Source organism: Ambystoma mexicanum, chromosome 1p (genome assembly GCF_040938575.1).
Source record: "Ambystoma mexicanum isolate Mex_15411 chromosome 1p, UKY_AmexF1_1, whole genome shotgun sequence".
In the NCBI taxonomy this organism is placed as follows: Eukaryota; Metazoa; Chordata; class Amphibia; order Caudata; family Ambystomatidae; genus Ambystoma; species Ambystoma mexicanum.
The window spans coordinates 226,229,051-226,254,386 of NC_090921.1; the positions used below are offsets into that span (position 1 = coordinate 226,229,051).

The window sequence follows — 25,336 nt, forward strand, 5'->3', positions numbered from 1 at the left end:
ACCATAGTATGTGAATGAAAGTGCGTAGGGGTGCCGAAGACAGTGCAATGTCTGTAGATTATGGTAATTGTTGCATTTTACGCTGTATAGCTCCCTTGTGGTGCAGAGGTTGGTTAGGAGTGCTGGTGCCAGTGGTGCGTATGTGCATAGTGGTACTTGGTGACATGCTGACATGCATGGTTGCATAACGATGCAGTGAATGTGTGCAAGGAGCACACCCACTGCAGCAATGCATGTTTGACAGTGCATCAGGCACAGGGTTATGATCTTTGTAGAATGGGAGTGGAGTACATTGTAGATGTGCTACAGCAGCACAAGTCAGTTAAAAAGCATGTATTGTGCATTCCATGGTTGTGGTGATAGTTGCAACATGCTACAGTATTTGGCGTACGCCAGGAGATGGTGTAGTGAGAAGTTGTGCAGTGTGGCCACAGGATGCAGCGTTTCTATACTGTGAGTATGGAAGAGAGTATGGTTTAAGAACAGCTTATATAAGCATAGTTACTCTACTCTGTGCAGATTTATTGAAGTAGGCCCAATGTTGTAAAGATTTTGTGCTTAGGTTGCGAGTGACACAATACTTAGTGAATGGCAGTGGGTAGGGGTGGTGCAGGCTGTGGTATGTTTGTGGATTGGATTCTGCCAATTGTGACATGTTTTCCTGAATGGGTGTTTTATGGTGTGGGGGAGTTGGGTAGAAGTGCTGCTACATATGTTACGTTTGTGCATAATGTTAGCTGGCAATGCACAGGTTTTGTATGTGATTGGTGCATGCAATGAGGGAGTGCTGGGGAAAAATGCCAGCACAAAGAGAAGCAGTATTGTGTCTGCTTTACTGGGATGTGGCCCTCATTGTAGCTGGGAAAGCGCACGTGCCACATGCTGCCATTATGAGCATGGTGGCCATGGAAATGGATTTGTGGGAAATAGGCAATTAGGTGTTTAGGGTGTGGTTCACAGGAAGGGGCAAGACCATTGTTTCCCAATACTGTGTTGTGAGGTTGGTAGAGATGAAGAGATGCACAGTGCTTATCATCGGTGATACCTTTGTGCACCATCTGCACAGCTGTGCAAAGAGGCGTTGCTGGTAATTATTTGCGTTGGAAGGAGTGGACGCTTTCTGGGGCTGTCAGTATCACTGCAGTTTTGGTGGGATGGTCCGCCTTTGCAGATATGTGGCCCCCGTCACGAATGTTGACTTTGTCGTGGTACACTATGGAAGTCTACATTTGGGTTACATGTCGTGTGCATGTTTAATCTGTCTCCTAAAGAGGTTGTTGAACGCAGTGTGGCAGATTCTTCCTACTGCCAAGGTCGTTTTCTCATGCATAATACCAAGAGGAGTATGGGCCCACGCCGGCGTAATTTGTCCCCAGCCAGAGGTCGAAGTTGTGTTATAAACAAAAGCATGTGTGAATTTATGCAGACTGCTGGCATGTTCTCCACCCACTATGAGATCATGAGGTCGCAAAATATGTAGTGGTTCTGTAGAAATGGCTTTTATTTGAGCGCCATTGGCAATGCTGTTTTCTTTTATACTGTGCAAGAAGCATTGAGCAGAATGTGGTAAAAATGTGAGGAGGTGCAAACAAAAATACCTTTCTACAGCTACGATGGAAGACCCAATCCCCTACCCTGCTTGATATTGCTTCCCCCGCCACCCCCCCTCACTATCGTGAAAAGGTAATGGATTCCATGGTACTTTCAGGATATGATATTATATTTAGAACACGCTTAATACCCAGAGGTTTCTAAGCGCGGACCCGGGGATCGAACCTGTGTTGCTCCGTGTCTTTGTACTTCAAAGGCAAGCACGTTGCCACTGAGCTATCGTCCCGAGACTAATAGGACTACACGTGCCACATCCTGGGTGGCTATGTGCATGTATGTGGATGGAAAAATCGTGCATACTTTCACTGAACTTTGTAGTGGACATGCTTTGGAATGGCACGGCACTTGTACTGTGAATGAGTAACGGTACATTTGAAGTGTTGTACAGGAGTGACAGTTTTGGATGATGGCGGCTTGGATGCAATTGGTGGATGTGTGTGCCCACTTATGCGTAACCCAATGAGGTAGTGCTGCAGAGAAGATGCAAAGGGAAGAAGGACTACTCCAGCTTTACAGGTGTGCGGTCCTCGCGGTTCTTTGGGTAGCACACGTGCCACAATCTGCGCTTCTCACCCTGTTGGCCTATTAACATGGCACTGTGGGGATTATCCAATCAGGTACTGGAGGAGTGGTTCACAGGAAGGGGCGGTTAAACTGTTGCAAATTATACTCTGCGTACTGAGGGTGGTTGACATGGCGAAACCCATTGCGTTGACTATAGGTGATCCCTTTGTCATAGATCTGCACAACTATGCCCTGGAAAGACACTTTGACTGCAATTTCAGTTTGGAATGAGTGGAGGCATTGTGGTGCGCTCTAGATGTCTGCAGTTTCGGCGTTGTGCTTGCACTTTGCAGAGAAATTGCCACTTTTGCTACTGTCGATGTCGTTATCCACTACGGCGCCATGCTTATGGGTTATGTGGCTTGTTTAGGTTTGTTCCAGCGACTGAAGAGGTTGCTACATGTAGTTAAGGGCCTTTTTCCCCACTGCCAAGGTCCTTTTCTCCTCCATAACACCACAAAGAGTATGGGACAATGCTCATGGATGTTGTTCCGAGCCAGAGGCAGGAAGGTGTAGCATCAACAGAAGCATGCATATTTTTTTGTTTGCTGGTGGGATGTTCTGCAACAATGACCTCATTAGTTGTGGAAATGAGGAGTTTTTCCAAGCAAATGGCATTTCATTGTCCCCCATTGGTAATGCTTTTTTGTTTGCCCATCTACAAGATGCAGTACAGAGTTGACTGTAACAATGTAAGCACAACAAAACACAAAATCAAATACAACCGAAAAAAGGTGTTTCTCTCGAAGCATCTACGTAAACAAAAAGCTCTTTTCACAGCTGCCGCTTACAACGAACTCCCCCTACCCTTGTTGCAATGTATTCTCCCGCATGCAGAACGAAAGCCACATCTGGGGATTTTGAGGGTGGCGGCCATGTAAATGGGACTGTAGGGTGTTAGGCAGAATCACATGCCGTACCCTCGGGGAACACTACATGCAATTAAGACTACAAGTGTCAGTACAATTTCACCTTTGGTACAAGCCTGCACTAGAAAGTAATGTGGTAGGAGTGGCTGAGTAGCCAGACTTATCTCAAGAGTTTAGTGAGCCGTACAACAGGTTACACAAAGGACTAGCAATCACAGTGGTTCAAACAAAAACTTACTCAAGGTTTCTTGGTAAAAGAATATACATTTATTTACACAGTCAGTTGGAAAACATTGCACTAGCAAAAGCAGCTCAATTTCACACACGAGTATACTACAATACACAACCAATAAGTTACTGAACAAGTTTAGCTCTCCTGAAGTGGGAGCAAAATGGCACTTCAGTTACTTTAAAAAGGGGTAAAAAGACAAGGTTATAAGAAATGAAGCACACATACTTTCATAGGCAGGGCAAAGGGTTTCAGTTAAGTACAACCAGCAATTCAATTCAAGGCCTGGACCAAAGTCAGTGGTTCAGAGTCTTTGTATAGGATAGCACAGTTCTGGTAGTAAACGGTTAAGTCTTTGCCACGGATCTTAGAAGAATTTGGTCAGACGAAAAGTTAGATGCATGTTTAGGGTAGGACAAGCCTTCAAAGATGGGAACGTTTCACAAACTTTCACCACGGCCAAAAGGATTTCTTGACCGCATTTGCACGGTACCTTTAAAGTGAAGAGGAGCTGAAGCTGAGGCAGTTGGTCCTGGCAGTTTCGAGCTGATCTCACTGTTCCTGAGCTTCCGTCATGGGGACAAGAAGGAGGACGTCGGGAGGTTCCTGCACTGCCCAGGGAAGAGGCCACAAGCAAAACGTCGGATTAAGGTGCGAGTGCCTTAAAGATCACAAACTGGTATCCTTCCCACTGGCTATCTGGTTTTCCACAGCATTCTGCAGAAAATTTGACCAGGAGGGGATGGTGTCCAGGCGGCTTGCGAGTTGGTTGTTCCCACCAAACTCAAGGGAAGAAGTTAGCCTTGAAGGTCTTCTCTGTAAATGGAGTTTCAGGCAATTCGGACCTGCAGCAGGGCTTCACCGGTCATCCAGGAGTTGCAGCAGTCGTCTTCCTTCAGCTCGTCTTTGGTTCTTTCGTTCCAGTGGTCGACTCTGCTTTCCAAGTCCCAGATTCCTGCTTTTAAACTTTTTTCCCCATTCATTTCAGCCTGGCTGTCACACAGCAGGGTGGCTGTCCTTGCCGGACAGCAAGCCGACCAATCACGCCAGAGTGCATTCAGGTCTCCTAGGAGACTAACCACAGGGAGTTTCGGGCACCTCTGTCACATCCTGTCCACCCTAGACACTCGGGCCACAGAGGAGGGCTTCAGAACTGAAGCCCACCAAAGGCCAACAAACAAAGGGACCAAACCTGGTTTGGCGCGCAGACTTAAACACAAGAAGGACCTTTGCAAAAAGATAGGTCTTGGGCGCCATATTGAAAAACATGGCTGACCTGATTTTTAGCTACCGTTGTTCGCGGTCGGGAAAAATCATGGTAGTTTGTTCTAAACCACAGCCACCAGCCATTTCAAGTAGGAAAGGGTAACATTTGACTGTTACATGAGTGTTTTGACTCAGGGGATGCTAGGCAGCCCCTCCAGCACTCTATAGGAAGATAGGGTGTGCTGGGTCTGTAAATTTAAAGAGACTAGTAAAGTCAATTTAACTTTACATGCTCTGGGAGACGGTAGTCAGTCCCATAGAAGGTGTTTAAACCTTGGGAAGTCTGAAAGACATCCCTGTGCCACTGCACTGAAGGTGTTGTGTGACACACAGAAAAAAATTATCCCTATGGAGTTGCTTTAAAACTCCATAACCAAAGAACACAAAAGTAAAACACACACCAAAATGCATGAAAGAGTGGGAAAATAGGCTCACACTCTTTCCAGGTAAAAAACCCAAAACCTAGAAATCAGAAAAGTTGCTGGGGGTCTCAAAAGGTAAGGGAAATTAGCACATTCTTGAGAATTCTCCCTAACATGGGGATTGTCCAATCAGGTGATTAGGGTGTGCAGCAATAGGAAGAGAGACTCCTGCTTCACTCGGGCCAAGCCCTCGCAATAGTTGGGGAAGTGCACGTGCCACATGATGTGCTTCTCACCATGCCGGCCAATGGAAATGGAACTGTGGGGATTGTCCAATCAGGTTCTCAGGGTGTGCGTCACAGGAATGTGTGGCAATAGGAAGAAGGACTCCTCCTGCTTTACTGGGGTGTGGCCCTTGCAGTACTTGGGAAAGCACACGTGCCACAATCTGCACTTCTCACCATGCCCGCCAATGGAAATGGGACTGTGGGGACTGTCCAATAAGGTGCTAAGAGTGTGCATCACAGGAAAGGGTGGCAATTTATTTTCCCATTACTCTGTGTAATGACGGTAGCAGGCAGAGATGGAGAGACGCACTGTCTTGATAGTTGGTGATGCCTTTGTGGAAGATCTGTTCCAGTATCCCGTCGAAAAAGGCTTTCATGGCAATTTCGATTTGGAGGGAGTGAATGCTTTGCGGTGGTGCGGTGATGTGTTCAGCTTTAGCGCTGTAGTTGCAGTATGTCGACGAGTCGCCACTTTAGCTACTGTACATAGTGTGGTCGTGCAGTATGGAGCGTTGCATTTGGGTTCCATGCCTTGTTCCCGTCTGTACCGTCAACTGAAAAAGGTGATGAAATTAGTGCAGCGTATTTTTCCCACTGCCAAGGTGCTTTTCTCATGTATACCATCAAGATTACTATGCACCTATTCTAATGATTGCTGTTCCCAACTAGAGGTTGGAAAGGGTCTCATCAACAGCAGCATGTATCATTTTTTTGTCCGTTCGTTGGATGTACTTCTGCAACAATGTCCCCATTAGTTGTGGAAATGCAGAGTTGTTCCAAGCAAATGGCATTTTGTTGTCCTCCATTGGTATTGCAGTTTTGTTTGCTCATCTCCAGGATCTGGTGAAGAGTTTATTGTAATAATGTGAGCACAAAAAAATACAAAATCAAATAAAAACCGAAAAAAGGTGTTTCTCCAGAAGCATCTACAAAAATGAGATATGTGATGGCATATTTGATGTCATGGGTGTTAGTCATTGCAGTGCACACTGGTGGCGCGGGTTAGGGTTTCTTAGCTTACCAAAACTGGCGAATTTCAGGGGTTTTTCAGTTTTACCTGTAACCATAACGTCCCTGTGACAATGTTTTTCCATTGAATTGCATAGTTTTTTGCTAGTGCAACTTAACCATAACGTCCCTTTAACATTTTTTGTTAGTGATATATATATATATATATAAAAGTCTAAGCAGTCTTCTGAGATGTAAAGGCTTGATTGCTGCTGTAAATTCGCAACTGGTTTAATGAAAATGTACACTTGATATATATTTCTTCAAAGTCCTGTAAAATCCACCATTGGCCCACTTTTGTTCATAGGCATTAGATAAGCATTTGGTAGGGACCTTGTAATGACTTGGTTGCTGTTTTGTTTTGCTGGCGTTATCTTTCAACCTGCAGTCCTGCGTCTGTCCCGTGAGCTCCCTTGTTGTTGGAACGTGCAGGGTCGCGGGACAGAGGCGGACCGTTGCTATCGAGGTTGGAGGCAGCGTTGGCTCCGGGTGGGCCTGTTAAATAAAGACTCTGAAACTTACCTGAAGCCTCGGCCCCATTACTTCATTTGGCGACGAGGATGGGATTCGGGTAAAGCATGCCCGTCGTGGAGAAGAGGACTGCACTGTGTCACGAAGGAACTGGCCGGCGCCTCTGATCAGCTGCTCTTCCACTGCTGACTGCACCGCGTTACGGAAGGACGGGGCGGCGCCCCTGAATCAGCTGTTCTGCTCTTCGTCCTGCCAAGGTGAGGAGACGGGGGGAGGAGACCGCGAGGCCTCGCTGGGGGCTACAGCCCACAAAGGATTGCGGTTGGCCCTTTCCTGTGAGAGCGGCAGTGCCAGACCTCCTCCTTCCTCATCAACACCTCCCTGGACCCAGGGGGAGGCGGAGCCAGCCAACAAGACGTAGCGCTACTGGTTGAGCTCAATGGGAAAGAAAACGGGTGCAGCAGATTGTAAACCTGCAAGAGGACACGAACTGTGGATCAAGGAAACTACGGTGCCTGGTCTCTGGTCTATAAGCAAAATAAGGTAACTCTGTAAGGAAGGAGGAATTGCACCTGACTTAAATATCAAGTTGTGACTTTGGCATATTAAATAAAACTTGAATTTCTCACCAAGAAACTATACGCTTCCAAGTCTTGGAAGAAGGAGTTCTCAGACTGATACATAATAAGGAAGAACATTAAAAGTATTACACAGTCTGTTCAAACATGGCAGCAGCGAGCACCAGAACCTGGCACACCAGCCATTAGGTGGGACCGATAGAAGACGTTTTTTGACACATACTTAGTTGCCATTGGGGGAGAAAAGTTTGCGCCTGCCATAAATGAGGCGATTGTATTGCATAATCTGTGGGCAGAGAGCCGCAGTGCTTCGATGGGCGCTAGATCCACCGCAAGAAGGCCAAGGAGATGCTGATCAATACAGTACAGCTGAAAGGAAATTGTCAATTCATTTTGAGCACAGAGCCACAGGAACCAGTAGAGAATTTTATCGCTGCAATGAGAAAACTGAGTCACACCTGCGATTTTGGGCTGCTCACAGATCCGCTCATATGAGATCAACTAGTTTGCTGCACCAATAGTGCCAAGGTGCAGGAGAGATTACTCTCTAAAGATCTTCCTTTAGAGATGGCCGTAGAGATGGCTAAAAGTATGGAGCAGACATGCAAATATATGTCAACCATGAGGGGAGACAAACAAGGGAATGAGGTTGCAGCGATAAAAGGCACCAAGAAATCTGGTATGAACAGAGAAGTCAAATGCTTCAAATGTGGAAGCAATCGCCACATTTCAACAAGTATGTTTTGCCCTGCCAGAAATGTTAATCGTTTTAAGTGTAAGAGGAAGGGGCATTTCGCAAGGGTTTGCTGTGAGTCCGGACAGGTGGAGAATGTGGAGGGTGGAGGACGATTTCCAGAGCAAGAAGAACGTTCTGTGGTCCCACAGAGTTGCCAAGGAAAGCATGTACTTGAAGTAGCTGATATGTCCACTGGTGGAAAGGGACCAACAGATGTTTTCCTAACCGACGGAAGAGTTGTCACAATGAAGGTTGACAGCTGCTCTCCCTGGACCATAATATCAAGAAGAACATTTGAAAGTTGCGTGCAAGGGAACATAGGACACCTAAGTGAACATGGAATTGAACCACATGCCTACGGTAACGTTAAGATTGAAGTTTTGAGAAAGTTTCCAGCGTCAATCAAGTACAAGGGCAGGAGTTGTGAAGCAGATGTCTACATCACCCAGGAGAGATCGTCACTCCTAGGTTGGAGTGAGCAGCGGAAGTTAGGGATTAGGATACAGGCTAGCGCTGAATGCCCTATCACCATCGCTGAAGTGAGGGATAAATGGGAATAAGAGTTTCCTAATTTATTTACAGAAGAGCTGGGAATGCTGAGAGGATTTGAAGACAAAATCAACCTTAAAAGTGGAGCTATTCCAAAGTGCACAAAGTGCGGTCAGTGCCTCAGAATCTGAGCCATAAAGTGAAACTGGAAATTGGGAGGCTGTTGCAAAGAGGAATTATTGAAAGGATTGAAAGTTCTGAATCGTTGTCCCCAGTGGTGGTTGCTGCCAAGCCGAATGGAGAGAAAAGACTCTGTGTGGACTTAAGACACTTGAACAGGAACATTCTAGTTGACAGGCACCCTTTACCCATCATTGGTGAAAAGTTGACAACTTTGAATGGTGCAAGACTTTTCTCTGTTATAGATTTATCCAAAGCCTATCATCAAGTACCGCTGACCGAAAATTGCCAGCATTTAACAGTGTTTGTGACCACTTTGGGGACTTTCAAGTATTGCAGGATGCCATTTGGGCTGACATCAGTGGCCGCCGTTTTTCAAAGGGTGATGGAGACAATAATGGAGGGGGTGCACAACATTGTGACCTTCCAGGATGATATGTTGGTTTATGCTAATTCGGGAATGGAGCATGATGAGGTTCTTAGGCAGGTGTTAGGTACTTAGAGATGCTGGGTTGACAGTGTGTAGTTGCAAATGCAAAATTGGAGTAGAGTGTAGAATATTTGGGGCATGTGATTTGCAGTGAGGGTGTCAGACCAAAGGAAAGTCTTGTGGAAGCTGTCAGGAGTGTGCCTCCGCCAACAGATAAGGATCAGGTGAGATCGTTCCTTGGTTTGGCAGAATACTACCATAAGTTCGTAAAAGATTTTGCAGTGATTTCTGCGCCTTGGAGAAGCTTATTAAAGGGAGAGAAGTTTCAGTGGGGTGCGGTCTGTGAAGAGGCATTGGGTAAAATCAAAGAGGGGGTAGCTAAAGCACCCTCATTGGCAGGTTTGACCCTGCAGACAAGTGTGTTTTGGCAGTAGATGCCAGCGTGTTAGGTCTAGGTGCAACATTGATGCAGTATGATAGGAACAACCCCGAGAGAGTAATAGCTTTTGCTTCTCAGTCTCTAAGGTGAGCAGAAGGAAATTACTCAGTCATCGAGCGTGAGACCTTGGCAATGTTTTGGGCAGTGAATCACTTTAAATATTTATTGTGGTTGAGGACGTTTATTGTAAGGTCAGACCATAAACCAATGGTACAGCTCTTTGAGAGTGGTAGATGGGAATTGGGATCCACCAGGATCAGCAGGTGGGGCTTAGGTCTTCATACATACAATTTTGATGTGAGCTACCTGCCGGGAAAAAAGAATGTGGTAGCGGATTGCCTCTCTAGGTTACCTGTGGAGAAGGGAGAAGGGCTAGGAACAGAGGAGGGGGAAGAATGTGTGGTGGCTGAGGTGGAGAGTGCAGTGGGATGGGAGAAATGGCTTCAAGAAGAACTTTTGCATGATGACTTGAAGTTGATCAAGCAGTGGATGGTGGTTGGCTGACCAGATAATCAAGATCTTGACAAAAGGTTTGAAGTGTGGTGGGAAGTCAGGGAGGAACTAAGTCTTATTGAAGGGAGGCTGAGGAGAGGACAGTAGTTCATACCTCCGGAAACACTTAGGGCCTCATTACACGGACGGCGGTAACCATGGCGCTATTAGCACCATGGTTGCCGCTGGTATTTTACCGAGTCCGCCATGTTGAATTGTGGAATTACCGCCCTATTCCAAGGTGTGTGGGGGCGGCAATTCCCCATTCACCATGGCCCTTCCCCATTCCCATTTTTGCCCCCATAGGGCTCAATGGGAATGGGGAAGGCGGTAATTACGGTACCGCAAATTGCCCTTTGTCCCTCCTAGGTCCCTTTGCGGGTCCCGTCCTTAACGGCTGGTAAAACCAGCCGTTAAGGTAGGGTCCCACAAAGGGACCTCGTAGCAAGGCAGTAAGGGTTTACCGGCACTGGTACCCTTACCGGTAATGAGGCCCTTAGAGTTGTTCTGGTGGATTTGGCACATCAGGGGCATCCTGGTAAGGGGGCAATGAAGAGAAAATTTAGACAAAGTTTCAGGTGGCAAGGAATGGGTAAAATGGCAGAGAGGTGTGTATAGATTATGCGTTATGTCAGTCGAGTGACAAAAGTAGAGTGGTACGGGAGACACCCATGGTTCCCAACACGGTGCCAGGCCAACCGTGGGTAAAATTGGCAGCGGATATTATGGGCCCTATTGCAGGGTTAGGTGATGGGTTCAAATATTTGTTTGTGTTGGTGGACTATCACTCCAAGTGGTTGGAATGGGAAGCAGTTAGAGAGGTGACAGCCAAGAATTTTATTTTAATTTTAGAACTGATTTTCTCAAGGAAGGATGTCCAACTGAGTTGGTGTCTGATAACGGAGTACAGTTTGTGTCGGAGGTGATGAAGAAATCTTTGGTTAGCTACGGCATACATACGAGGACGGCACTATACCATCCAAGAGCCAACGGGTTGGTGGAGTGAGTCAATAGTTATTTGAAAGGGGGAATCCAAATGGCAATGCGCACGGGTCAACACTTGAGGGTGGTGCTTAATCATGTGACTTGGAGCTATGTGACCACGCCACAATCAGTTACAGGTGTTTCTCCTTTTCTGTCTCTCAAGGGAAGAGAACCTGAGACCAAGCTTTGCCGAGGGTGGTTAGGCCTGGCGAGATCAGCTGTGGTGAACAGAAAGGAGATAATGATATTAGTCAGACAGGGGCAAGAAGGAAATAAAGAGCAGTTTGACAGAAGAGAAGGTGTGAAAATTCGTGAGTGGAAGGCGGGATAATCGGTGTATGTTAAAAATCCCAGATCCACAAACAAGTGTGTTGAAAGTAGATGTATTGCCCTAAGAAAATTGCTGTAGTGAGGAATGACGTAGTTATTCTTGAGGGTGGTGAGGTATGGTCCGAGGGTAGATTAGCCAGGGCCATGGATGTACATGTGTGGATTGGGAGAGCCAACAAGTTGGGGGCGAAGGTGTGAGAGAGGGGGGTCTGCAGAGAGAGTTGGGTGCGGCATCTGGTATAAGTGATGCAGTTGTAACCCAGAGAAAGAGAATTACGAGGGAACCGGGATAGTTTGGTGATTATGTACATTAGTTACAGCATACTGTATCTTATCCTGTTTTATTTGTTTAATTTTAGAGATTGGTTGTATTACATTTAAATATTTATTTTTGTTGTTTAATTTTGGGGGAAAGATATGTAATGATTTGGTTGCTGTTTTGTTTTGCTGGTGTTATCTTTCAACCTGCGGTCCTGCGTCTGTCCCGCAAGCACCCTTGTTGTTGTTGGAACATGCGGGGTCTCGGGACAGAGGCGGACCGTTGCTGTCGAGGTTGGAGGCGGCGTTGGTCTCCGGGTGGGCCTGTCGAATAAAGACTCTGAAACTTACCTGAAGCCTCGGCCCCATCACTTCAGACCTCTATCGCAATGATCAGGTACTCATAAATGTTCCAGCTGTTGCCATCTTAATGGCAGGTAGCACCATTATGGAAGTGCCTGGCAGATGCTTATTCCATGCCTACACAAAAGTCAAATCCTTTTGCTTTGCCTATGCTTGTTTAAATGTGAGGTGCTTTAGTATGAGCTGAATTTATGCTTATGGAACTGCTTTTCACACGTTGGCTTGCTTCTGGCAGCAAGTTATGCACCTTATGCGTCACAAAAGGGGAATGGAACAGAGATTTTTAATCAATTCTATCCCTGCCATTGCTCTGTGCAACCCTCCAGACCATGGTTTTGCAGTTTCCTCTGCCTTTACAGAAAGGCAAAACCATCTGCAAATCAAGATTGTTCCCATCCCAAAAGTGGCTGTCCATTCTGAACTGCTAGCTCGCAGCCCTTCTGCATGAGACCACAAGCTATCCCTGCATGTTTCAGGCACATTGGATGTCATCAGCGAGGTACAACTTGATTGTCGAAGTCTAGCATTCGCAGAACCCACCTCCAGCCATCCAGGCTATACTCCTGTATCGCACGTCTTCTTCACCAGCAGCGATGCCCTTTTCATATTACAGGTGAGTGGTGATGTCACAAATAGACTATTGCCACAACTTAATGCACTATTTTTATAGATGTATTGTAGCCTTCAATGCAGAGTAATTCTGTTGTACTCCCTTTGCAGGTCCCCTACCCGAGTCACCGCCTGTTACAGCTCTTAGAGGCAGGAACAATCCAGATTGAAGGGCTTTACAAAAAAAAGTGATAATAGGGTGTAAAATGACGTTTTATATGTCAATATTGCACTGTGTAAGAGACAGATGTTTTGATGAAATACCTTGTCTGTGCTTTGAATGTCGGAAAGTCTTATTTAAACTGCAGCCGAACAATATCCGGAATTACAACAAAAAAAAAAATAAGAGCTAAAGTGTTAACTTTGGTCTTATGCTAGTTCACTGACCTAAAATGTTGTCACAGGTCATTTTCAGGCCTGGTCAGTGACAGCATGATCGTGTGTAATCCACTGGCACGATTTGCCATGCGCCAATCTTGCTTGCTGTCATTCTTTCACGTCTGGGTCATAAATCCCAGCACTTATAAATAGAGAATTGATTAGGAAGGACTTTACTCATTGCTCGGGAGGGACCACCCCGCCCAACATTTTAATAACACCTATAGGGATGCTTTTACACCAGAAAGAGGGAGGGTGTATTTCCCCTTCACTTGAGTGGTATCGTGGTCTGGAATAAAGTATATTTTTGTTAGGAGAAAAATAAAAACATTTAGAGGCAGAGTATTGTTTATGATGGCTAAGGGCACAATTTTGGCTGTGGCCCCTTTTGGATGGGTCTGCTCCATCGGTTCTTAAATCTGCATTTTGTCTCCTTCTCTGAAGATAGGAAGCAGAAGCCATCTTGCATACTGGGTTTGCATATTTCATAGCCACCTCATTTCATATGGGAGAAATCGCACCATTAAATTGATCATTCTTTCTAAAAGATTTTACTTGCTGAGTTGCACACACATTTGTCGCTAATGGATGAAAAATCATTGCTCTATCAATCTTAAATCTGCAGTTTGTCTCATTCTCTGAAGATAGGAAGAGCGCCCATCTTGCATTCTGGGTTTGCATATTTCATAGCCATCTCATTTCACATGTTGGAGAAATCACACCATTAAATTGACCATTAAGGCCAAAATATTTTACTTGCTAAATTGCGCACACATTTACTGCTAATTGATGAAAAATCATTGCTCTATCGATCTTTAATCTGCAGATTGTCTCTTTTAAATTAGATCTGAATAGACTGCCATCCTGCACCCCAGGGCTCACCATCCCACAGCCCTCGGGATTCTATCATGGAGGTGTCTGGACATCCCTGGTCTGCAACAGTAGAAGATTCCCCACAGCGTCCCATGCTAGCGCCTGCCTGAAGGGGAAGATTGTCTACATGTTTGGGGACTCCACATTGAGGCAGTGGTGGAACTATCTTGTGAACTTCATTCCAAGTAAGAAAGTACTTCTATTTTTGTATTTATTGAATGTTGAGGCATACTTGCCAACAAGACCTGGTTCAATTTGTAGTTGATTATCCAGTCCTGGTTTTTTTCTTTGCATTTTGGGACTTGTAGTCCGTTTTTTATAATGGGAAAAATTGAACTACAAGTCCCAGAATGCAAAGAAAAAAACAGGACCGGATAATCACCTACATTTGGAATGGTCATGTGGGCAAGTATGTATGAGGTGTCATTTCGACCTGAAGATACGTACATGGGAAAGAGTAGAGGAGAAATAGGCAGTTCTGTGATGAGGTGCCTTTACAAAATATTGATGGTATCTGGGAATGAGCAGCTGGTTGTTGGGGAAGGACATGTGATAGAAAAACCAGGGACATGGACAGTGTAACATGGATAGATAGTACATGTAATATAGGCCTTATGCCATGATATACCATATTATAAACATTCACATATTTGCAGCTGGAATTGAAATAGGAAATGAGTATTGTGCCCAGGTTAGACTGGAGTTTTTTGGGGGGATGGGGGATCCTTCACAGGACAGGAAGTGAATGAAGTTTGAGTCTGGTCTTGAATCGTTCAAGAGATGGGATCGTGTTGATGTCTGAGGGCGAGGGCGGGGGCGGGTGCATACCAGTGAAGATGAGCAGGTAGACAGAAGGAGAGGAAGTGGCAAGAGACATGGGCAGAAGGTGGGGATAGAGGGCCAGATACTCAACAAAAAAGTCGGCATATCTGAGATACGCCACAAAAGCATCACAATAGCACCAGAAACAAATGCACCTAAATCACAGAAGTGTGCATCTCAAAGAGGCGCCACTTTAGAAATGGAGTGCCAAATGTGCTCTAAAGATACGCAAAGTGGGTGGAAAAATTTGTAAAACAACCAAATTCGGCATGCACGAGGGGAATGGCTACTAAAATGGAGCAAAGATGTGGCAACACCCTAATTCACAAACCTCCTTCTCCTGATTTGCACCACAAAATGCACACTTTCATTTGCTCCAGACACAAACAGGAGCAAGTGCCCTCAAAAAGTGGGCAAATGCATGGGCCACCCAAAAAAGTGAAGTAACCCCTCCCGGAAAAGTGCACCATAAATATGTACAGTCAGCACATTGATTCTGGCACTACAATAAACAACGACTGGTGCTGTAGGCATCATGCAGCAGTGGAAACTCATGTGTAGGAGGAGAAGTGCAAGGGGAAACATGAGGTGGAGGCAATTGGAACTGCCAAATGCTCTGGTCACCTTGAGTCACCATCTCAAGTACAAATGGTAGTCTCCAGATAGTGCAAGATAAAACCTACCACACCCACAATGTGAGGGCATGCCATACCACCACCTAAGGGAGTGGCAACTACAAATACGTATGACATAACCAACAATCTATAGTGTCACCTGCCGGTGTCAAAGTTGCCAAGAATAGTCTTATAATCTAGCATTACCCGACATCACCATACAAGTAGTTGCCCATAGATTTTACATGCATCTCTGCCCCTGTCCTTGTAGAACAGCAGCACCTCATAGAAAGCATGTCACTTGTTAGGCCCGAAGCGTCTGCTGAATGCCAGGACCCAAACCAAATCTCTGGAGGGTCTCTCGCCGAATCTAACCGGAAGATAGCCCAAGAACTGCCACCTCATTGACTGCACATGACTTACCCCTTCGACAACCGTTGCTCGACGACGCAAACCGCTGGGGTGCACCCGCCAAGCTCTCTCAGCTGCCAAAGCCCGATTTGGCCTGGCCAAATGCAATGCGTTCTTGGGACCACTCCACTTGAACCGCCGCTGTTAGAGTTCCTGCATTTGCTCCAACTCGATGCCCGTTTTACGCCAGGGCTCCACGGTCCTACATGCCCAAATTGAGCCTGATCACCTCTTATCATCGTTCCACACCAGGTCTGATGCGTCACCCCACCAAGAACTGAATCCAGGTACTGTGACATTGAACTGGCCCCACGGTCCACTGGGAACCTGGAGACTGGTTAGGTCACGTTCGCTCCTGTTTTCAACTCAATGGGCCTCATTACACGGACGGCGGTAAGGGTTAACGGTGACCGTTAATGGCAACGGTGACCGTTAACCCTTACCGCCGTACTACGAGGTCCCTTAGCGGGTTGGAGTTTTAACGCCTGCTTTTTGCAGGCGTTAAATACCAACCCGCTAAGGGACCTCGGAGCTAATTACGGCACCGCAAAATTGCGGTGCCGTAATTAGCGCCTTCCCCAGTCCCATAGAGCCCTATGGGGCAGAAATGGGAATGGGGAAGGGCAATGGCGGAAAGGGGATTTACCGCCCCTCCAACCTTGGAATGGGGCGGTAAATCCCCTTTCCGCCAAGGCGGTGCCGGTATTTTACCGGCATGGTCCAGGGTGCTAATAGCACCCTGGACCACCGCCTTCCGTGTAATGAGGCCCAATATCCTTTTTATGGTAGTACCTTACCTACCAACCCTGGAACCACACTCTGAGTGCATCTTTCTGTCGTCTGTTGCATCTTCTCCCATTCTTTTCTTTGGAGTGGGTTTTACTACTTTCATATGGTGTGTTTTATTAAAGTGATTGTATCTGTATTCAACCTTGATTGGCAATTCACTTTATTTTGGACTTTGAAACTGTGTTGTTTGGGTCACTACTAGTTCACCTTCACACCCCTCCATATCCTTCCCTCAGCCTGCATTACCACAAAAGCCAGATGACTTATATCTCTTGATTGTCCATGTTTTACCTTTGATTGCATTGCGTTTTGGTTTTGTGGAAGTGTGAGGCCTGAGTGGCCATTTTACCCTACTTATCCTTGTACTCCTACGAGGCAGAATACAATTCGTCACAGTAACTCCAACAAACAAAAACATGCCTATTTTGAATGGTGCTTGCAAAGCCTCAGTGTATTGCCTTGGCTTCTACTGGTCACGTGGCCAGATGGTGTTGAACGCACCGTAGGAAGGCGTTGTTCCTTCGGCCCTGAGGACACAACAGTGGGGCTTGAGCTCCTGCTGGATGTGGTGGTCATGGCGGCCTCAGAGCCATGTAGGACAGATGCCAGTCTGTTGGCTGCAGAAATATTGTCTGTATGCTGATAAATTTGCAGCCTTATCTTCCTTTGGGACGTGTGCATCAGATTGTGCCTATGCTTTCACACCTCTCCCATTGGGGCCTTCCTGGCAGCGACCACTTGGGTGGTCATTCCCTGCATACACTCCCCCAGCGTGAACTGCATAGATGTCAGCTGGGTACGGATAGCCAGCTGATGTTGGTGCATTTCCTCCTCCCAGGTTGTGTTTGTGTTTGGGTATGGTCTGTTGGTAGGGGCTCCGTTCTTACCCGTGACTGTGTAGGATGTCTACCAGAAACTTCTCCTCTGGCCCCATGGATGATGAGGTTGCTGCAAAATCTGTCATGGCATCCACAGGCCTCGCCCGTTCTTAAGAATGGCTGCTGAAAGCAAACAGGCCTCCAGCAGCCCCATCCTGTATAGCGTGTCCTGCCACTTCCTCTTCCACCTCAAGGGCCTGCATCTCTAGATCTGTGCCATCCAGAGGCCTTTATCTGTGGAAAATAATGCAATGGTCACATGTCTGCGATGCGCATGTCAGTCTAGAAAAATGGATACCTCTCATATTTGACGGCAAACGTATTTTGGTAGCCGTGGGCCAACCGTCTCATGCACGATATGTCAGACATATAGTTTTCCGAGTTTGCCAATGAACGACCATTTTGATGTAACAAGGATCGCCATTTTGTTTTCTAACCATTGCTCATTGCTTTCTGTTCTTATTGCTTCGCAGCACATTTTCTGCTTACACTGCTCGACTGTAAAACATTATTGTCTGTACGTGAAAGGACAAGGCCGGAGGGCCGCAAGGATAACAAGAGTTCGTTGAAACACAATGTAGGCAGCGGCAGGAAAGAATGCCCGGCTCTCTCCCGAATGTAGCCTTGAAGCAGAGCTGCAGGGCAATTAATCATTTTACAGCTGCCAGCCAGTCTCGTTATATGGTAGAATATGTTAGAATAAAGCAGCGTAGAGCGTGTCGGCTCCGAGGACACGAATAGCACCTCATAGATAGCAAGGTCTGGAATGCGACTCTTCCCCCGTATGTAGCTCGCTTCCAAGAACAGAAGCACTGTGTTCTGTTCAACAACTGAAAGATGCCCCCGCACTTGCAAATTGTATTTTGTTACTAGAATAGATATTTGAAGGTGTCATAATTGTCAAAAGTGTTCATCATCACACCGAGTTCAAAGGAACCCAATAAAGGAGGGTGTTAAATATGTCATAGCTGATTGTATGATATGCATTTTGTATATATGTAACTGATGTACGGAATTCACTCTCTTGCGTCCCTCGAGATCTAGAGATACACGTCGCGGGGCGTGAGACCGAGTTGGCCAACTGAGACTATTTGCTTTGCAATAAACCCTAGCTTTGGGAATACAACCTTGTGTCTGGCGTATCTATCGTGTGTGGTGACTCGCCTTGTTTCCATAGACGTAAGGGACCCTTAGGGGCCCCTTTCAAGATGACGCCCGAATAGGGACCCTCCCCCACTTGTTCCATCGCATACGTTGTAATTGAGTCAAGGCGGAGAACGGCGAGGACGGGACGATCGAGGCGGGATCAAGAGGTGTTCGGAGCGCCCTGTAGAAGTGATGAGAGATTCCTTTGCAGATCTGCACACATCTGATCCCTGATCGACGTGCCTGGCTAGAGAACAAGGAGGCGAGGGTCCCGAAACGAGGCGGAAGCCAAGAAACGCAGACACAACGTCATTGGTTGCGTCAGTATACAGACGACTTGTGTCCGAAAGGACAAATTGATTTATCAGGTGAGTCATTCCCCGATTCAAAGTAATGCTGATATTGGTTGAGAGTTGACTTTGCAAAATCAAACGCCCTAGGTAAGGTTGATTAACCAGGGGGAAGGTTGAAACATGCCTGGGGTATTGTCCACCCTAGCAGGGTTTTTCCGCTGTGGTAGACAATCTTTGGAAGATGGCCAAATTGCACCACCTGGGGGAACGCCGGCATATGAGATGTATGTGAAGTATGGAGTGGGTGCAATAATATTCTGAGAGACTTGGCATAGGCAAACCAGAAAGCAACAAGACCATCAGTGGCCGATTAATGGTAGTTTTGATATAGCGAGCATAGATAACTTGGAAAGGGTGTTGATAAGAAAGAAAGCGTGTCCTGCAGCATTTGATATCGTTAAGGACTGGAGAAGGGAAGCAATGCTCCGATTTAGAAGTAGAGCGAAGCATGCGCGCAGGCATAAATCGAAAGGTGAAGTAGCGGAAGAAAAGGAAGAGGAGGAGTGGACTGAGAGTCTGGAGGTCAGGTAGACGTGACCAGTTGAATATAGAAAAAATATACCCACAACGAGAATTGCACATAGCAGATGAATTTATAAAAAACATATTGACCCATACAAAACAAGGCCCAAGATCAGAAGTGAGGCCAAACATGTCAGTAACTAGTGCCCAAACCCCGCCCATAGCTCAAACTCTCCCTCCTGTAGCTCAAGCCCTCCCACAGCCACAGACCGCGCACGTAACACTTCCTATTAGCCAACCAGGCCCACAGCAGACACTCCCTGTTCCCATTGTCCCATCCGCACCTCCCGCCTTAGATACAGACTCGGTACCATCCGTTCCTCCCGGGGTTGAAGTTGAAACCACGGGGGCGAGAGGCGGGACTGAACAACGTGGATGCACGAGGGTAACTCGCAGTGCGATCAGCAAAGAAAGGAAGGTGGAATTGCAGCAACTGGCAGAGATGTATATAGACGGGAATGATGTGACGACAACATTGGCTTCGATATATGACTTCCGAAGAAGCAACGAAAGACAGGTAGTGTTGGAATGCATGGGTGAATATTTGGTGGAGAGATGGAAACAGTTAATTGGGAAATTACCACCACAGTGATTGTTAGATTTGAATGCATTAGCACGCTGTACGGAGAGGGATGAAGAAGAGAGCATGTGTATAGACTTTTTGAGCTTAGAGATGAATTAGATAATGATTATGCCGAAATGTTTACTACACCTGGGTACAGGGGTAAGGATATTGGGAGACATAGGAAGGGAATGCAGGGGTCACATAATGGACGGCAGCAGTTACCATCGCCGGGGCAGAAGGCGATGGTGGACAGATTATCGTTGTTAAAACAGGTGGGGGGAGACTTGAAAGCATGCCTACTGAAAACACAGGTGCTACTACAGCAAGTAGCAGGACATAATAGAGGGAGAGGGAATATGCACAAGGAAGGAGTAATTTGAATATGCATGGGGGAGCAGTGGGACCAAATCAGTGTGCGTATTGTAAGGAGGAAGGACACTGGCGAGCGCAGTGTCCGCATCTGCAGAATAGAAATGGGTCTGGTCAGATGAGACAGCATAGAGGGCACCAAGGAGTGAATGGACCAAATAGGAATAGTATGCAGCAGCACCACAATAATGGAGGTAATCAAACCAAGCCCAAAACCAAAGTGCCCCTAACCAGAGTCAGGGACAGCAAAACCAACAGTATGGAAACCAGAGTGGGGGAAATAGAGGGAAGAGTGGGAACATTTTCGATACACAGCCAAACACGTATTACAGTAATAGTAATGATTACACATCGGACGATGTGTTATTTCCCCAGTAGGACAGCCCGGGACAGGGGTCGGAACCAGTGTCTATTCCCGTGAATCAGAGAGGACCCTACGTAGAAATGAGAGTTGGGAATGAGGAGCACCGCTTTCTTGTAGATAAAGGAGCGCAAAAGTGTTCAATAGACCATCACTTGGTTCCGGATATACCACTGTCAGGGCAAAAGAATGTTTCCGTAGGATTCGCAGGTACACCAGTCATAAACCCAGTGTCCCAACCAGTCCCATTTACTATAGGACCATTCACTGAACATTGTCTTTCCTTTTAACAGAAAATTGTGGGGAAAACCTGTTGGGATTAAATTTGTTGAAAAAATTAGGTTCTGTTATACATTGCACGGCAGACGGAGTGTTCCTAACGATTTGGCCACAAGATGCCCCTGTGTCAGAATTCTTGTCTGAAACTTTACCAGGGGAACTAAGTAAAGTGCCAACCTGTGACAATGCATGACAACGATGTAGGATGCTTGAAAATAGAGCCAGTAAAGATAATTTTGAAAGAGGGTGTTACCCTACCGCGAATTCCCCAATACAGAATTACGGCTGAAGGTGAGAAAGGATTGAAGAGTATTGTTCCAGATTTGGTGAAATTAGGGGTAATTGAAGAAATTACAGGCAGTACATGCAACAGCCCGATTCTTCCAGTTTATAAAAAAGGATGCAATGAAGTACCATACCATTTCATAATTGATTTGCGCTTGCTAAACAAAGTAGTAGATCCACAATTTCCTTTAGTGCCAGATGTCACTATAATATTGACAATGATACCTGTTTCAGCAGAATACTTTAGTGTAGTTGATCTAAAAAATGCGTTCTTTAGCATTCCGGTGGACAAGGACAGCAGATATTTGTTCGCGTTCACATTAGGAGGACGATCATTTACATTCATGCGGATTCCGCAAGGTTACATGGAAAGTCAGAGTATTTACAGTAGAGCATTGAAAGAGCAGCTAGACATGCTAGACTTACCAGTGGGTTGCGTACTCTTGCAATACATAGACAATCTATTATTAGCTGCTGACACATAGGAGATTTGTAAAGAAAGCACTGTATTACTACTGTCACACCTAGCGGCACATGGCCATAAAGCTAGTTTGAAGAAATTTCAATATAATCGAAAGGAGGTGGCTTATTTGGGCTACCTACTTTTGAAAGAAGGGAGAAGGCTAAGGCCAGAACGCATAGAAAATATTTCTTGTATGCCTATTCCAAAGACACAGAAAGGTGTCAGAGCCATAATAGGCATGGCTTCATATTGCCGACAATGAATCGGTAATTTTGCGTTAATTTTGAAATCGATGGTGAATTTGACTAGAAAGGATGCGGTTATGCCTTTACAGTGGGATGAGGAATGTCAGAGAGCATTTGATCAATTGAAAACTGCATTATGTTCTGTTCCAGTTTTGGGCACACCAAATTATGAAGAGGTTTTTAGACTGTGTGTGAAAGTGAAGGATGTGCATTGGCGGTTTTGACACAGGAACAAGGTGGAAGAAATAGGCCATGCGGCTATTTTTGTTCTGCGCTGGACCCTGTAGTGCACGCAGTACCACGATGTTTGCGATCTGTCGTGGCGGCTGCTGCGTCAGTGAAACAAACAGAAGGGATGGTATTGGGGCATACTTTCATTCTGATGGTGCCACATGCCATAGACGTTCTATTAAATAGAACACAGACGCAACACCTCACCTCTGCTAAATTGACAAGATATGAGATTATCTTGTTCGCGCCCCATATCCAAATTATGAGGTGTAGCGCTTTGAATCCTGCAGAATTAATGCCACTACCCATAAAAGAAATTGGTGAGAATGAATCACCCCCCCATGATTGCTTAATGGTCACTGAGGAAGAAACCAAGGGGAGAGTTGATTTAAGTGATACCCCACAGAAAGAGCCAGATGGAGAGTTATTTTGTGACGGCTCTTGTTTTAAATTACCTGATGGCACGACAACTGCCGCGTACGCTATCACTACCCTAGAGAGCGTTGTAGAAAGCAAAAGAATCCCCTACAACTCGGCACAAGCCGCAGAGATAATAGCATTGAGCGGAGCCTGTGAGATTTCTGAAAATTTGAATGTGAATATATATACTGATAGTCAGTATGCTTTTGGAGTGGTTCATAACTTTGGTCGACTCTGGGCTGAGAGAGGGTTTTTGACATCACATGGTGCCAGAATACAACATGGCCCTTTGATTGTACGATTGCTGTCTGCACTCGCGCTTCCAAAGCGCCTAGCAATAGTGAAATGCGAGGCACACAAAAAGGTAACATGCAAAGTAGGAGAGGGAAACGCGTTTGCAGACAAAATTGCAAAACAAACTGCCACTGATTTAAATACCAAAATGATGACGGTTCAGACTGAGGAAGTACCCTATATGATAGAAAATGGAGTTGCCACTGTCAAAGAAATGCAGGCCGAAGCTACGGCCGATGAAATACAAGGGTGGGCAGAGGGCTCTGCTGAGTTAGATCTGGAGGGTTGTTGGGTGGACAGGGGAACTAGAAACTGGATGTTGCCAAATTCGTATGTGACTGCAATGGTCACAATGGCCCACAGCCCTACTCACATCTGTGCGAAAAAGATAATACAGCACCTATCTACAGTATGGCAGAATGTAAACATAAAGAAGAATGCAGAGCGGTTGGTGCAGAACTGTATCACGTGTTTACAACACAATGTAGGAAAGGGAACAGTGACTCCAATAGGCAGTTTTGGCCCGCCCTCTATGCCTTTTGAGGTGATCCATTTTGATTTCATAGAGATGGAGAGATGCCAAAATTTGAAATATGTCTTAGTGGTGATCTGTGCATTCAGCAAGTGGGTGGAGGCATATCCCTTAAAAGACTGCATAGCAATGAGCACGGCAAAAGTAATGCTTAAAGAATATTTTTCCCGTTTTGGCTTGCCCCATGTCCTATGGTCAATTAATGGCCCACATTTTGTGGGCGCAGTGGTGTTACAGATATGTGCGGGTCTTCAGATTGATAAGAGATTCAATAGCATCCGAGTTCGGCCGGTCTTGTGGAGAGGCACAACAGGATTCTCAAGTCAAAAATAAGTAAGATATGTGCAGGAAGCAAGTTGAGTTGGGTGGATGCATTACCAATAGCGCTGTTATGCATGCGTACGTCTGTACAGGCTAAAACTGGGCTCTCCCCGTACAAAATCGTAATGGGGAGGCCGGCAAATGCTTGGTGCGCACCTCAGCCAAAACGACTCAGAGAGGTAGAACATCCTGTGCTTAGTACTTATTGTGGCCTTTTAATGCAGAAATTGCGTTTGATTCATCAGCAGGTGCAGGAGGCTTTACCAGTGAGATACACCGGTCCGGGGCACGCGCTGGAGCCAGGAGATTGGGTGCTGCTTAACATTTTTTAAAGAAAGTCATCATTAGCACCCAGGTGGCGTGGCCCCTCTCAAGTACTCTTGGCAACGCAGACTGTGATACAGGTGGATGGACGGAAGTCGTGGATCCATGCCACCCATGCCAAAAAGATTCCAACTTCACTGAAAGACTTGCCTGATCCAGACAACCGGGAAGAGACAGCGGTCTTAGAAACGAAAGACACTGTTGCCAGTAAGCCGCCACCAAATTTGCCCAAGCGAGAAGTGAAACTCGAAACAAAGCCTAAGATGATTGCCAAAAAGGGGGAAGGGCAAAGAGTACCCCAACGTTGCCCAGCAGAATCTACATCACTGTTGGCCAACACGAAATCTGCCTTGCAAATACCAGTAGAAACTAAACCTGTACCCCTTTGGCACCCACCAGCACTTGCCAGTATGCCAAAGACCGTATCTGCATCACTGGCGCGGCGCACACCAGCACCTACAGTAGCGCCACATGCTGACTTTGAGCCTGAATCTGGAAGTGCACCGGCACTGTTCACAAATCACACAATACCAGGAGTGAGGCGATACAATTTGCGGCCTCGAAAGACAAAGTGATTGTTACACCTTTTCGATGTTGGTCTTGGTTGCAAAGAAGGAAATTATGTGGTTCTATATTTTACTATTCTTCTTCAAAGATGGCAGATTCTGACGATAACAATCTCAGCGGTCTAGCTGTTCCACGTTGTCAATGAACGTCAGAGGCAAGCCACGTGATCACATCACGCGGTCAACTGACGCTTACGGCAAGTCACATGATATCATTTAAGGACCGAAGACTTGCTTCTCATTGCGTCGCTACTGTTGTGCAGGACGCTCCGTAAGTTCGAACTCTAGGTCGTACTTTTTATAATTATTGAGATTCTTGTCTGTACTCACCTTTTTGCTCTTTGCCTTCTACTCAGTATTCCTTTGCAGTGCTTCCTTCCTGTGACTCTTCCGATCCAGACCTCTCTTCCAGGTTATTCTACTTACCTGATTCATTGCTCTCATCCTCACGAGCAGCAAATATTAGGATCCCAGTTTCCATTGATTCAGTGAGTTTCTCCTTTCGGTATATTTCCCTTTCCTTTCTCTTGTTCCGCTATTCACTACTTTTCTCACTGCAGAACACGCTGGAGGATTCAGAGTACCAGTCACCATTCCTCAACGACAATGAGTGTTCGTTAATCTATGCCCGCATCTACCAGGTTAGGATCCTCCCGTTAGATCTATTCGACACTTGTTTCTACTGTCCTGTCCCTCCACCTTCTTTGTAACTTATCTGTCTTCTCTTTATTCAGTAGAAC

The 25,336-nt window shown here is 46.1% G+C and overlaps 1 protein-coding gene across 1 annotated transcript in view; it reads left to right on the plus strand.

Moving 5' to 3' along the window:
* The window catches only part of LOC138568202 (NXPE family member 3-like), a 237,988-nt gene that overhangs the window by 108,627 nt on the left and 104,025 nt on the right, over positions 1–25,336 (plus strand). The window contains exon 3 of the mRNA XM_069646428.1: positions 13,779–13,991. Within this exon, the coding sequence (XP_069502529.1) occupies positions 13,779–13,991 (213 nt within the window). The remainder of the gene's footprint in view (positions 1–13,778; positions 13,992–25,336) is intronic.